Genomic DNA, 15,781 nt, shown 5'->3' on the forward strand with positions numbered 1-15,781 from the left:
TGTCTATATGCGTATTTCGGTATTGTTTCGTCCTGTAACTCATCTTCGACTACACTCAAGCGCCATAACGAGTCAAAGTCCACATGTTCGGCGTGTATGTCTGCTGTTCAAATTCCTGCTTTACTCGAACGCTTCAAGTGGACTTGGTGTTTGTCGAATGTCCGTTCAGCAGGAACAGTGGACATTTGACACACGCAAACCGCTAAATGTTCTCGTTGCTTAGCTGCTCAAAACGTAAGACTGCTGCTTGTGACACACTGAGGTTAAATTAGTGAGTTAGATTATCGTTTAACAGCGTGTATCAACTATATCGACATAAATGTTCGGGTTATGAATTAATTTGGAACTTGACATCTGTTGGCGTAATGTGTGAAGGCTGAAGGCGTCAACGCATATGTTATTCATATTCTTTAATATTTATTTGCTGTACACCAATAGCACTCTTTTTGAAGCAACAATTACCATGTTCCTTTTTTAAATATCCTGGTTAGTGCCAAATTTGTGTGTGTTTCACATTTTTCCCTGACCTGTTCAAAAGTACTTATCTATTATAGGAGTAAGAGTCAGATGAAGGAACAATTGTGTAGTATATTGGGGTTACTATTACTAATTTCCTCATCTTAGGTAGGACACAAGAAGTGTAACCATCTACACTCTTGCCACACAGCTAGTCCATAAACAAACACAGTGCAGCTCAGATTCTGGCTAGCAAACTGCATGGCTTATGATGTTTTTGGGGGGATAGAATTTCAAACTTGTTAATGCATTAGAAATGGCATCGCATGAATGTGGCATTAAAAAAAGGAGGACATTACAAGTGTAATGTTGTGTTGCTTTTTGTAGCACAATACACATATACTGTTCAAACTGTTACTGTTGTACTTGTCTGCAATCTTTGTTTCCTGAACAGACAGCAAACTATTGATTAATAGACCTCCCCCAATTAAAAAGGAAACAAACATTTAAACTCTTGTTTCATTTTAAATGTCATTAAAATGTGGTCTGAGTTTCATCTACCTCAACAGACATTCTATTTAAACTAATACCACACAAACTATTATATATGTCTGACTTTTTATTGGACACATCAGAGGGTTGGAAAAAATTATGAATCGCTAGGCTAATGACTTCTCCAAGTCTTACACCAGTTTTAATTTTGCTATTGTATGAAGCATTGCCTGCCTATATTTAAGAATTGTACTTGAATGAAGCTCAAAATGGTTTAGCCTCGATGTTCACCAGTCCATGGTAAGACAAATTGTCAATACAAGGAGAAATTTCAGCTGTTTCTTTTTACTGCTGTTATTTAGTGTGTGTATAGTACTGTAAATTATGTCACAATAAAGAATTATTCAAATAGCACGCCATTTTCTTGTTTCGGTAGGTGAAGATTTTGAAACCTCGTTACTCAGTTATGAGAAGCTGGACAGAGCGTCACCTGACCTTTGGCCTGAGCAGCGTAAGGCCTAATGTCCTTCTGTGTTATTTTTGCATTGTCTTGGGTTTTTGTTGTTACTTGTTTCAAACCAAGTGTCCTTTTTTTTTTTTTTTTTTTTTTTTTTTTTTTTTGCAGTGCCTGGAGTTGTTGAATTTGCTGCGTCTTGTAAAAATGTAAGTTCTAGTAATTCTTTTGCGCCCAGATCTTTTTGACAGGTTCTTCTAATTAAATATATGTTTGACTCCACAGCCCATCACAAATTCACCACCCAAGTGGATGGTTGAGCTCGAGAGTGAGGACATTGAGATGTTGAAAGGTGATGCATTGTATAATAGAATACGATACATTGGAAGAGGATATTTAGATACAAATCGTGTTAATGTCCTCCAAGATTACACACAAACCTGTTTGTTCAGAATCTTGAATCTTGAAACTGTGCATGACATCAAAGTATGTATTTTTTATTTTTTTTGTAATTGTGTTTGAAACATTTTTTTTAACTGTCTGTTTGATTTTCCACCACATTTACACAAGTTCCCGCAGATCCAATACAGCCACCTCTTTGCTTTTAGAGGTTCAGGTGGAAATCTTGAAACAGTGCAGTGATCACAAACACAAAATACTTTAAAAAAAATCTTTTTAATTAAAAAAGTAATTTGCAAGCATAAAAAACAAACTTTCCAACAATGCTTAAGGATAAATCTTCCATGTATTAATGTCAGACATGCTATTAATACAGTTTGAAAATATATGTAATTCATAATATTATATAAATATAGGCTCCATAATTATTATGACTTTTTGGCTTGGCCCCACTCATAATTGCCCTGGAAAATATTGTGTACGTTGAAAATGAACACCATGAGGATTAAATGTTTGTTTGTTTGTTTGTTTTTCTGCAGAGTTGGGTAGTTTGACAACAGCCAATCTCATGGAGAAGGTCAAAGGCCTTCAGAACCTCGGTTATCAACTTGGCTTAGAAGAATGTAAGTACCACTAGCAACTGAAGCTATTTGCAAATTTTATATAAAATGTAAGGTTTAATTTTTTTTCTAAACTTGTTTTAACATTGAAGTTCTTATTTGGCCACTAGATGGCGGCTGTTACCTTTTTAAATTGTAAACCTTTAGTGCAGCATGGTCCTAGGTTGAAATGTATATTATTTGCAACGAACGTGGTCAAGCAAGTTGACCGTCAAAATATGAGATTTAGGTCAATCTTGTTACAGAGGGAAAGGTTAGTAACACAGGCACAACGATGAGTGCTGATAATAAAACAAGTGCCTGATGCTTGCAAAATCGAGTTTTTAATCCTTCCCCCTCTTACTACCACCATTGTCATAATCTCGCTGGAGTGTGGATTAGAGAGCTCTAGCTAAACTAAGTGCTTAAATTTTCCAAAGAGAAAATGGCTGTTTATTTTTCCAGTGAAATAATGAACAAACTGAGATGGTGGCAAAGAACCATCTCTCTATCATGAGGGTGGTTTTTCATTTATCACCATCAGTTACATTCAGACAAGTATACAGTGGATGAAAAAGTTTCCACCTTGTCACCAGCTACCTTTACAACTCAATTGAAAGTTGTTTTGAATCCCTTAAAAATAAACTGAAATAATGTACTTGCACAAGTTTGGTCACAGCAGCTTGTGTATGAATATACTCCTATATGTGTTTATTTTCTTACCGTTTGTTCACATAAGTGATTGAAAGTGCACCAGGAGGTGTGTCTGTCTATGACCACCTGTCGGGACAGTACGATTCATTCCAACTAGTCGGACTGCAGTATACAAATTAGCGAACATTTTATGCCTTGAGTTCCTAAGCATAGATGTGCTGCTGTGGTACTTTTGTTCTGCTTTGCAGTAAGGCAGCTTTATGTATATAGCTCATTCCATACACAAGGGAGCACAATGTACTTTATATATTTAAAAGTACTGTGTTTGAAAGCATGTTAAAAAAAAAAAAATTACAGTGGGGTGGGAAGTAGCTTACTAAAATTACTAACATAAAATTTGATTTTAAAAATCCTTTGAAAGTCCTCAATTATAGGCATGGGGGGAAAATGGACTTAAAAGCATTCACAGTTGGGGCTGACTTCCCTTTTGTTGGCAGCTTATTCCATATGTGTGCAGCATAACAGCCAAATGCTGCTTCACCATATTTGCTGCGAACCCTTGGTTCCACTAATTGACCCAAGTCTGCAGACTTCAGAGCCTTCCTGGGTTTATATTCCATTAGCAGTTGTCTGATGAACTGTATTCAGGACCTAAACCTTCGTCTGCTCTCTCGACCAGTTGCCGTTCTTTAAGTCTATTCTACAGCTCACTGGGAGCCAATGTAAAGCCTTTAGAACTGGAGTAATAGTCCAAGTCAAGTCATCTTTATCAAATACACATTGTACTTAATTGTCTTGTTTTTTAAGTGTATAATGATTCCAAACTTACAAGGTGGGGGACGATGAGTGCAGTCAGTGTGGAAAAATGATCACATTTGCATTGAGCTATTATTGCAGTCAAATTTATTCAGTGACTGGTTTCAATTAACAAAGTGCCAATAGATGAATTATAGTTTATGCACAATGACTAGTATTGAACAACAGTCAAGGAAAACATTTGATAGTTGCTCATTGAAAAGAATCTCATGACAAGATTTGCTGTTGCCTGTCATGTGCCTCGTCATTGGAGGCATGTTTACAGTGAGCTGAAAAGGGGCGAATACAAAGATGAGGAAAATTTGGATTGTGCAGCTTTTCTTTACTACCACTTTGGTATAAAGATGTTTGCTGTCACAGGTTGGCGGACTGCAAGATTTGCAATCCTGTCATGTGGCCGTGCTTGACGGGGCGCAATGATGGTTATTATTGGTGTCGGAGCTGCCCTGTAATGGGGGGCCTGTTTAAGGCTCTCTGGTTTAATTTTCTCCTTTTCCTGGCTGTCAGTGAAGGCTTGTAAATCTCAGCTACTTTTTCATCACGTTTGCGGTCTTGCTCAGAACCCGTAAACGAGACTCGGTCGAGGGGACAGCGTTTACTGCCCCTCCCTCCCCCGTGGGCATGTGGACGATTAAAAAGGAGGCTGCTTAATGGTCGGGGGCAGGCACAATCAAGTAGTGAAAACTCACCCGACAACCTGAGCCAGTCTTAAATAAAACGCATAAAAAACATTCCCTTGAGCTCATGATATAGCAACAGAGCCTGAGTTGATTTCCTTCCCTGTACCCCCATCATACTCCCATGTTAATTCATCAGCAAGCATGCACTATGGGAGGATGTAGCACGTCCCTAGCAGGCTAGCACCCCCCCGCCCACTTCCACCAGTGGCTCCAACAATGGCTGCGTGACGCTGGCCTGGTCTATTCCCATTGGGGCTTGACGCGTGCCTCTTCCTCGGGCCCAGCTGTTGCTCCTTCCCGTGATGAATGCCTCTGTCGCGGGCCGCTGAGTGTGGGCAACAGGCCCCGCGTCTCCAGGGAAAACTCAGTCCTCTGATAAGTGCTGTTATTGGAGGTAATTGAAAGCTGAGTGTTCCTTTGGGAGGCTTAGAAGGGCCTGCGCTTATGATTTTGCCGAGGTGCTGATGCTGGTTGTCAATGGGGTTCGTTTGCTTGAGGCAGCGCTTTAACTGGAAAACATGCTTTTAATTAAAAGTATCTAGTCTGGGCTCTGCTTATTAATTATTTCATTTGTGTCGAGTTGCACTCTTTTATTATAGGCTGTTGAATCTCAAGCGCCTTCAGTATCATCATTAACGAATACCGATTGACTCACAAGTTGACTGCTTTCAACCAATCATGAATGGACTTGCACCTATGCAAAGTTCAGCATCACTTTTTTTTTTTTTTTTTTTTTGTCATTACGAACCCCCACAAACATGGGCGCCACCTTTCTCAACACTTAATAAATGTAACTTTTAAAATGCAAATTGTAATATAACATACCGTGCTGCTGATTAATGTGAGCGAATGCTGGCTTCTCACCCCGGCAGCAATTGAGGTGAACGACGAAATGTCAGATTAATAACTACATTCAAGTTTTTCGTATTAATCTTAAAATGGCTTACATTAACCAGAAACGGGTTTACAAATGTCACAAATGAAAATCTGGGATAGAGAATCCACAATAACCAAACCTCGAACTAGTGAGGGAACATTGTAGTTAGTCTGCTTTCAAGTTGTTGTGAATGTATTAATTTGTAATGAAATGGAATGATAATTTAAAAAAATGGAAAAAAAAAAAAAAGTGAAGTTATTAAAATACAAAAATGTTTAACAAACAATATATATTTGCATTCAAGTTTAAATGGGAGATGGTGAAGTTTGCCAGTTTTTCACATTCAAATACGTCAATGGGAGCAACATTTCTGGCCTAATATATTTATTTTTAGACGTGTATGTCAGCATGTTGAACATCACCTACACCACATAAATCAGTTGTTTATCAATGGCGCCCATTTCTAGTTTTTATTCTGACATTGTGCATATCCCATATCAATACTTCCAATATTCCTGAAATCCTTAGCCTGGCCTCCTTTATCATTTATGTTTAGAAAGTAGATATCAAAACAATTCTGAATTGTGAATAGATTAAAGTAGAATCAGAGCAGCCAATAGGAGCACCTGTCGTCTCCCCCCCTGCCATCCTGATGCCATCCTGTGTAGTCCTCCGCCGACCCCTGTTTGCTTCTGCTTATGTGGTGAAGGTGAGCCTGAAGGTCACCCTGGCCTGACAGTTCCTAATAACCCTGCTTTCGGCACCTCCTCCTCCTCCTGCACCCCCAGGATCAATCTCCGGCCTATTAGAAGTGTGCCGCCGTTGAATATGATTGCATTCACTCGGCTCAACTGGCACTAATGTGCCGCCATCAATCCATCAGGGCGGGCTGACCAGAGGAAGGGCGGTTATGAAGTGCCTTTGCCGACAGCCGCTGAATGAGGATACCTTTCTTCGCCCTCTGCCTCCTCCTCTTCACCGCTCCTAATACGCTGGGCTCATCTTTTCACCTCGAGCCAATTTCTTCACCGGCTCAATGCTATCAATGGCGGCGTGGTTTGCTGCAGTCTGGTTTGTCCGTTTTATAGCCTTTAAAATCACCTGGACTGCTGTTTGATTTCAAATCTAGTGGGCCGTTGGATAATAATTCGGAAAACATTTTCCAACCCAACGACCCAAATGTGTGCAGCAGGTTGCGGCTGTGTCTGCAGCAGCCTGTTCATATCCCAGACAGCAGAAGTGTTGGCGCTGTGTGAAAGAAGAAGAGGCAGAGCTTTATGAACACACACACGCACACACACGCACCCATACGGCTCCTCGTCTCTGCCTGCCTGCCTCCTCCCTGAGCAGATCGGAAATGACACCTCATTTCCATAAAGGCATTAGGAATTCATTGAATTTTCCTTCCCAGCTAATCATAGTCCGGGTGTAAAACCTTTTAGGCTTTTTAATGAATGATTCTTGACTGATTGCCTATTAATAAGGACACCTCTTGAACAGGCATAGTAAGGGGCCGTGGCTGAGGAGGTGCAGGTGTGTTTGTTTTGGTGTGTGTATGTGTGCATCAATGAGGCGAAAATGCGCCGAGGAGGAGTGTCCCCCCCGACTGGGACATAAAGAGGAACCAGTGGCTCCCTCGGGAAATCACAGCTCGTGTCTGCATCTTAAATATCCCTGTGAAGTATCAATAAGTGGGTAATTGAATTTTGAACACAAACATGAGCGTCAGGTGTATGCGGCGCTGGGTGGGTGTGAATGTTTCCATGCTTGCGTGTTTCATCTCTTCTGTGTCGCCCACCCCCCAGGGAGGAGGGCGCCGAAAGTGGATGTTAAACCCATTAAATAAAGCTTACAGGCCGTAATAGCTGAGCAGCACTTGGAGACGGGCAGCGAGGGTCAGATAAGTCCTCTTAGCTCTTAATGAAAGTGAATCCAGGGGGCAGACGGGGCCGGGGTCCAGGACTCCTGTTAACCCAGGTGGTCATCTGTCTTTGGGGCTAACAGGGGTCCTGCAGCTCAGTGGGAGCGTGCCGCCCACAGAGGGGTGGGGTGGGGGTGTTGGAGTGATGATTACTCTCATTTCATACACATGGGAATTGCGTTCAGGGGGGCCTGTGACAATGGCACCCAGATCAATCACCATAAATGCGCAGAAGTAAGATGTTCCACTGCAGGGTTTCCTTTTCATTTACATTCCAACCACTTGTGATTTACTCCAAATGAAAATGATTTAATGGTGCAGAGTGTGGAGAATACATTTCAGTTGTGACACAATTTCTTTTTTGCGTACAACTCCGTCCAGGTCTTTTTCATTTTGAAAAAAAAAGCCACCATTTTAAATACCGGCAGAACACATTCATCTGTTGGCACATATAGTTTCATCTTCTCAACGACAATGTATTCAGGAGGAGTAAGCTTGACTTCTGTAGAAGGATTCTCACAATCTGGAGGCGGTGTACAAATAGTCAGCCTCCACTTTGGTGATAACCCTTCCAAGCTTTTGTTGCAACTGAGTGGTACCTCCGAAGTCGAATGCTCAGAAGTCAAAGTAGGGGAGAGGGCAAAACATGAACATTGTTTTTATTTTATTTTATTTTATTTTATTTTTCACCTAGAATAAAAGTACACTGACTGCAACATTGGAAATGGTTAAGGATGGCTTGGCTGTTCAGTACACTATCACTAAAGCAATAATAAGTTCATCATAGTTAATGATGAATACATAATACAGTTGATTTCTGTTTACACTTGTTACAATTAAGAATACTAACTTTATGCAATATTAACAAAGGTTTTGTGATGAAACACTTTGCCCGAAAGAGATTTTACATTATCTCATTTTTTTTTTTCTAACTGTCCCAGAAAGGATTGTTCGACTTTGCTGGTTCCCCCTTTATTTGTAGCAGGAAACGATAACAAATAAAATGGTTTCAAAGCAATATATGGTGGAATGTCAGTAATTACGCACACGGTACAGTTTCCCGATGGAAGCACGTACCAGCTAAATGATAATGAGATGGCGCCAAATCAGCAGGGCAAGAAACAAGCCCTGGCAATCCATAAGGTGTCATTTAGTATGGATGGCAGTGGTAACAAGAAGCTGATTAACTTAGTGCAAAATTAGTAATTGACCTTTCTAATCAACTAAACAAATCTCTAAGTTCCCCTAATCAGTATTGATCTCGCCTGTTGTATGACAAAGCGTGTGTGTGTGTGGTTGTGTGTATGTGTATCCGTGTTGAGCGCTTTCTTGGAGGTGAGCGATTATGATTGGAGTTTGTTCATCTAGTGGGCCTGTCAGCATCTTCCTTTATCTTTTTGCATCATTTGTTTTTGAGCCACTGTATGATTTAAAATGTAATCTGAGCCAAAATTGAACTCAATCGGAATTCATAAAATGAAATAAATACTGATATCTACATTTTCGTAAGTTTTTATACACACAAAGTCAGACGGCTACTCCTTCACAATTACACAAGCCACCACAACTCATTTCTCGATATTAGCACCTTGGTTTGCATTCAACATAAAAGTTATTACCTATGACAAAAATTATTCAATAGTCAGTCGGAGTTTCTCGACAGGCTGCGCATGAAAACAAAGTGTTGATTTATGCAGAGAATTGTAATTAATGAGACTCTTGGTGGTGTTGGGGGGGCCTCGAGAGGCGTGGCACGTTCAGCTCGGGCTCATCAAGAAGAGACGAGAGGAGAGAGATTGCGACCTCATAAATGAAATATAAAAAATAACTGATGCAGACAGTCCTCTAGCATAACTGCTTCTAATAAGAAAATGCACGTTTGGGGTCACCCCAGTGTAATTGCGTTCAACCATTTTGATGACGGTTTCAATCAGACGCGTCCTTTGCATGTCCAGCTGTGCCCCAGATGTTTCGGGCGATGCGGGAAGAGATGGCAAAGTGCAAAATTAATTTGTGGCATTTGAATTAGCATCGTCTTTAACCTAATGGCAGACACCTCAAGGTGACGTGCAGCCCACGAGAACGAGCGCCATTATAATTCCATACTGGGCACCTCATCAGAATTACCAACTGGGTCCAGCTTTTTCATTAGCCGCGATGCACAGCAGGAGAAGGAGGGGTCTTTTTTTTTTTTTTTTTTTTTTTTGCTGCAGACAGTTGTCTCTTGCCGGCATTATGAAGGTGGATGACATTCTGCTTAATGCCGTTTTGTAATCAGTACTCACTGATACCCCGTACATTTATATTGTGTGATGTGCAAAATGAAGTCACGGAGGTAATTCCAGCTCGGCAGCTCATAAAAGCACCAGCGGAGCCAAGAGCTTCTTCTCATCTTCAACACAGAGTGATTATTGTACCTGTATGCTGTGATTTGTGAAGTGAATTTTCCATAGGTGCACAAATGTCTTAGTAACGATCGGGTACACTCAAAAGGCAATTTAAAAATAGTGACAATTCTGGTATTGATACTCCTATGATACACTTCTGAAAATGTGCTCTTTAAATATGACCTTAATGAACTTAGGTCATTGGGGAAAAAGGCCTCAGAAACTCAGGAAACAAATGACCGTTTTCCTCTGCACATGTCCATGAGGGTCGCCACTGCTCTACTGCTGACACATTTCCATTAAAAGAATTGAGTACGCATTAAGTCGCAGTTTGTAGATGGTAGAAATTTATTTTTCTTCAAACTAAGGCGAGTCAAGCTGCATTGAGATGAACCAGATTTCTTTCCTCTTCTTGAAATTCTCACAAATACTCATCAGTGCCATCCAGTATCATTTAGCATGTTCTCACCTTTTCTGTGCGTTTATTATATTCAGTAAATAAACGTGATACATTTTACACTGCATCTCAACTTCAGGTGTATCAGGATTTGTTTAATTATAAAAGATTGAATCCATCGTCTGTATAATAACAACCAGGAGCATGAAGTCATCTGACGACTTTGTAGTCAGGAAAGGTTAGAATGTGACAATTTTCCCGGTTTTTACCTGCAGTAACATACGCTACAAACTATCATGTTGCCCACACAAACATTTCGTCTCACAAGTGCTAAACTTTTACAAACTGCCAGTATGCAGTTGTTGGTTTGAGGGTTGAGCAACAAAAAAAATCTTTACACCATAGAGTGGTCTTTCTGTGACCAAGGTTTACTTTTCAAATTGAATTTAAATGCCATTAATCCATTCCAGTCTCCAGTCCAAAAAACACCAACATTTGTTTTGATGTATTTCAGCAAAATAAAATATGAAATAATGTTAGACTTGTCTTATAAAAACTGTATATTTGGGATAAACCAAAACTTAACAAGAACAAGAACGTTTGCGTGAATATTGCAGTCAAAAATCATGCGAAACATTCAAACCACCCATGTCAAGTCGTCATAACGTTTTCCTCACTTTCCAGCCTTTATTCCATCTTAAATAATTTGATTGAATGTTACAGAAAATCCTGACGGCTTTGACATAGACTTCTTTGTTGTCAGTTTGCTCACACATGATCATGCTCCTTAATTACATGATCAAATTAATAGAGACATTTTGCCTTTCAGTATTCAGCTCTCTTATCTTGATGTTTTGCATACATACATAATGTTCACGCACGAGCACATCGCAGCGCTTGTGCAATCAAGTGAATCACAGGGCTCCTCTTTTTTTTTTCTTTTTTTTTTGTGTTGTTTACTGTGTGGTGATGGAACAGATGTTTGTGTAAATTACCTTCTCAGTGTGACACTGCGCGTATTAAATTCATGCTTTGCATCACTAATGGTGCGGCTCAAAAACGGATGGCGCTGCAGGCTAATGTTGATCACAGATTGTGTGAAGTTGCTTGCTTTAAACTTATTTTAATGTGAATCTTTTTTCCCTCACACCTTTAATTTCATTTTGTTTGTTTTTGTTTTGTTTTTTTTCAGCCAGAGAAATGACCAGAGGGAAGTTCCTGAACATCTTGGAAAGGCCGAAGAAGTGACGTGAAATGATTATTTTTTTTTTTTAATAGTTCCCTTCCAAACTTCTGCAAGATTAATTCAACTAACTGATAAATTATTGCCAAAAATATTTTTTTAAAAATAGTAAGAAAAGATGTCTTGCTAATGTAACGAACCAGTAGTCAGAAGAGATGAAAACCTTTCTCTGGCTGTGGTCCGAGAACCTGTTACCTTCATATTCTATTTTTATTTACTTTGCACTTAAATTCACAAGACTTGCCTATGTTTAGTCATTTTTATTTATACTCATTTCCTTTTCAATGATGCATTAAATGTTGCTGCTTGTTTTGATATATTTTTTTTTAATTAGAAAAGGACTTTGAAGTGATTCAAAGTGCACAAAACGTGAGTTTGAAAGTGAATGTTTAATTAGGGCAATAACGTCTCACAGCGATTTTTCCTTTTAATGAGCTTTGGAAAGCAGGGTCCCTTATACACAAAACATTGCGTAAAAATAATATTGCTCATTGTCGTCACCTTTAATCAGAGTTGACATAATTACTAGGACCATTTCTCTTCTAATTAGCACACTTCAGTGTTGTCGGAGCGAGCGGTCAGGCAAAAAGAGAATCAGACAGGCATGCCGAACAGGAAACAAAAAGAAGTTGGTCGGCCATAATTAGGTAAGACAATGCCTCTGACTGTTCCCGGCTGGAGATGTCGCTCCGTCTCTGGCCGCTCCCTGCCAACAAGTTACACTTCTCCCGGGCCTCTAATAAGCCCCCAATCGTCTTTTCCGATTCACACGGACAGAGGCCGTCTCTGCTTGGGTGACTTCACCTCCCACACCCGCCCAGGTCAGCCATCGGAACAACACACATCATTTGTACGATTTAGCAGGCCACAGAGAGATGCTGTGTCTCGGTGGAGCGGCCCAATGAGGTTAAAATAGTCCTCGTCTCGTTTCTGGTTTGGAGCATGTTGGGGTATTCTGGAGTGGTTCACGTTATCTGGCGGTTTTATGGTTAGTCTGTATTCTAAGATAGACCAAACACGACTAGGGTTCATTTATACTCTTAATCAAAATTTTGTGTCTACGAGATGTCAGAAAATTTCCAAGACTGCTGTCTCAAAAGATACATTTTAAAAATTACCAATTTTTCGTGTGAGTGGGGGAAGAGGATCAACAAGCTCATCTACAAAGAGATCTAACCTTGTGTTCAATGCGTGAGAAGAGGTGAGAGTTATTGAGCGACAACTTGTGACTGCTTCTCCATGACAACACACTGAGCATCTGACAGTTTCCCAAAGTCAAGCAGGTCATCAAGGAGAGCAGTTTTGAAGATGTAGATGACATCAAGGTGATGCTGTGGAGAATGCTGGAAACGTGCGTTAGACTCGGGTGGGATTTCAAATGTAACTTTTGTGATGCTAGTCCTGGAACTTTTCTGACATGCCTTTCCCCCCCCCCCCCAATTCAGGTAAGGGTTTAATTGAATTATCCCAATTTGTACACTTGGGGTTTGTGTCTAAGGCTTTATAAACTCCTACTGTAGCACAGTCTATGGTTGGGGCTATATTTTGGAATTGTGCTCGGAATGTTCAATTCTTTTTATTTTCCATCCTCTTTTTTTTTTTTTTTTTTTTTTTTTTTTTTTTTTTTATTTAAGGCAGTCTTAAACAAATTTTAAAAGAGAGTGATTAGCACTGCATGATGGTCCCCAGTTTCGACAACCAACTTGATGTTACAGTTTTCCCCACAAAAGAAAACGGGTTCATTTGAACTGCGGATCATTTAGGCCTGATAGTTTAAGTTGAATGCTAATTTTGGGAAGAAAATGTTAAATAATCCATTCACACATTTAAATAAAAAAAACATTTGTTGCCCACAGTAAATTTTGCAGTTATAAGTTGACTACGTCGGACACTTGTTGAAGATGCGCATGCAGTGCTGACATGGAGCTACATTGACACCATCAATATGTCCTGTCACCACCTTTGGCCGTGTCAGTGTCCTCAGGCCTGCTCATGCAGGCAGACAGCCTGGCGGGTTTGCTTCAAACCTTAACCCCACATACCCTCTGAGCCCCAACAAATGTCAGTCCGATGTGCCCCCCAGTCCTTAAATTAGCCGTCAATTAGTGCAAATTAATCAAGTCCTCGCTTAATTAAGCAATGTCTGCGGGCAGCTACCAAACATGGCATTAATTGCGGTATAGGACCATGAGAAAGCTGCTGACCTTGCAAAAACTTTTTTTTTTTTTTTTTTGGGTGGAAGAGGGGAGGGTGGTATCTTTGGGAAAGCAGTGGACCGCTTTCTGACTCTGCTCCACATGGGTGCTGTCATCAAGTTGACGCCGTCTCACTGCAGCACATCATCATCATCATCCATGGTGGTGCTGCTGTTTCAATTCCGAATTTTGTGTATAGTAACAAGGTCGCAACAGCTGTTTATTTCTTAAGCTGCATGCTCTTGGTGGGTACCACCATGTACAGTAGAGTAGCTACTGTTAATCGTAATCTTTATTAGTCTGCCTTCCCCTACATACAAATCAGCATGCCAACATCTTGCAGGAGATTAGTACAAGCCGAATAGTGTTGCCCTCCATCAACAAACAAACAAACAAACAAGACCCTTCTTAGCTGCAATAAAAAGATCGCTGGGGGCGCTAAGTTGCCTGTGATTGACAGGCCATCCGGACGTGGCCCACGCACGTCGCCCCCATCTCTTTCCATGTTAATAAATGGCCGCATCCCAACAGGCTGATGTGTCATTAGCATACCCTAATAACATTGATTTCTTCATTAATTGAATTTCCACTAAATAGGCCCTAATTACTTTCAACAGGCGCAGCACTAATTGAAGCCGCAATATGTTCCTGCCTCCAAATCAGCGTCTCATTTCCAAATGTTTGATGTGAATTACGACTTTGTTAGCGGATCAGTGGATGCGCACGCAGCGATGACTCTATAAGTCAATATTGCACTTTATCAGGTGTATATGCTCAAGATGATATGGTAATGTATGCAAAGGATGCCAACTGACTGGAGCACCTAAGGTCAGTATTATAGTAAATAAATACTGTGCCATGCATTTAAATGCGCTGTTAATTCGCGACAGGATTGCTTTTCCAACAAAGCATTGACGTGTCCCGTCACTGCCAAGTGAGTCGAACCACATTAGGAGGCATGTTTTACTTCAGAAAGTGATTACACAGTGCATTTGAAGATAATAGCTATATTTATGTATCGCCTGTATGTTATCACAGCCACAATAGATTACTAGCAGTAGTAGATGTGCAAAATATTTTTGCTCAGTTTCAGTTTTAATCAAAATCCGAAAGGGCAAAAAAAAAAAAATCAAAATAATAAGCAATTTTTTTTATTTTTGTATTTTTTTTGTGCTCCTGTTTGTTGGGGGAAAAAAATGTCGACCTTCCGGCTTCCCCCCAATTAAAACAAAAACATTGAATAATATTTTTGGAGCCGGGACACCTGCACGAATATGATATCTCATTAAATGAATGCAATGATCAGTCAATAATTGTAGCCTGTGTGTTGCTTTCTTTTTTTATTTATTTTTTATTTTTATTTTTTTAAGGGAAAAAATAAAACATTAAAAAAAAGCCCCCCCCCAAATTTGTCCATATTCCATTTTTTTCCATTAGTTAACAAATATGTTTGATAGGCTACGTTTTGTGTTTATTTTAATTTAAAAAATATATATATTTCTGTTCGGTCGAAACAATTGGTAAGAAAAAAAAAATCATTTTTGACCCGGGACACAAAGGACTGCAGTGAGGCAGATGCATTATCAATTTTTCCACCAATTTTATGTCCATGGTGCGATGAGCCAACAGGTTTCGTTATACATATTATGCAACATAGTCAAATATTTCGGGGATCGCCCCCCCACCCCCTGGTGGGAGGGAAAAAAAATAAATTTGATAGGCCAAATTTAGATGGCAAAACCTTTTATTATCCTTTCTCAACTGAGCAACATTTTGACATTTTCATGCGATTTCTCGGTGAATAAACGAAAATATATGTGAAAGGTGAGTCGGCCTATTATTATTATTATTATTGCGTGATGTGACTTGGCCATTTTCAATTCTGTTTTCTCCCCACTCAGCCTGCACGTGTCTCATCATCATCATCATCATCATCATCATCTCTTCTGTCCACGGAGAGCTTCCTGCTCTTTAATCTGCTGCTGTGGGATTACCACGTGATGCGGGGCCCACGCATGCAGCAAACAAGCACAAAGAACTCGCTGGATCCACGTCGTCAGTCCACCTGTCGTTTTTTTTTTTTGTGTGGAGGGCCTTTGATTATTTGAGCAGATGAATTATGTGTCGATGAGTTGCAGAAAAACATAGCGAGGATTAAGGATCCCCCCCCCCCCCCCACCCCCCATTAACAATGTGATCATGGTTATACAT

General features: G+C 40.1%; 1 protein-coding gene across 2 annotated transcripts in view; it reads left to right on the forward strand.

The window, feature by feature from the left end:
• The window catches only part of lin52 (lin-52 DREAM MuvB core complex component), an 11,754-nt gene extending 60 nt beyond the window's left edge, over positions 1 to 11,694 (forward strand). Inside the window, exons 1-6 of one of the 2 annotated variants that reach the window (XM_077539080.1) lie at positions 88 to 234; positions 1,385 to 1,459; positions 1,574 to 1,611; positions 1,688 to 1,754; positions 2,341 to 2,424; positions 11,325 to 11,694. In XM_077539080.1, coding sequence (XP_077395206.1) covers positions 207 to 234; positions 1,385 to 1,459; positions 1,574 to 1,611; positions 1,688 to 1,754; positions 2,341 to 2,424; positions 11,325 to 11,380 — 348 coding nt within the window. In that variant the 5' untranslated portion in view covers positions 88 to 206 and the 3' untranslated portion in view covers positions 11,381 to 11,694. Of the gene's footprint in view, positions 1 to 87; positions 235 to 1,384; positions 1,460 to 1,573; positions 1,612 to 1,687; positions 1,755 to 2,340; positions 2,425 to 11,324 lie in introns of those variants that run through there. The other variant, XM_077539081.1, reaches the window with a different exon arrangement.
• Positions 11,695 to 15,781: the final 4,087 nt, after the last annotated feature.

Source organism: Festucalex cinctus, chromosome 12, assembly GCF_051991245.1.
Source record: "Festucalex cinctus isolate MCC-2025b chromosome 12, RoL_Fcin_1.0, whole genome shotgun sequence".
In the NCBI taxonomy this organism is placed as follows: domain Eukaryota; kingdom Metazoa; phylum Chordata; class Actinopteri; order Syngnathiformes; family Syngnathidae; genus Festucalex; species Festucalex cinctus.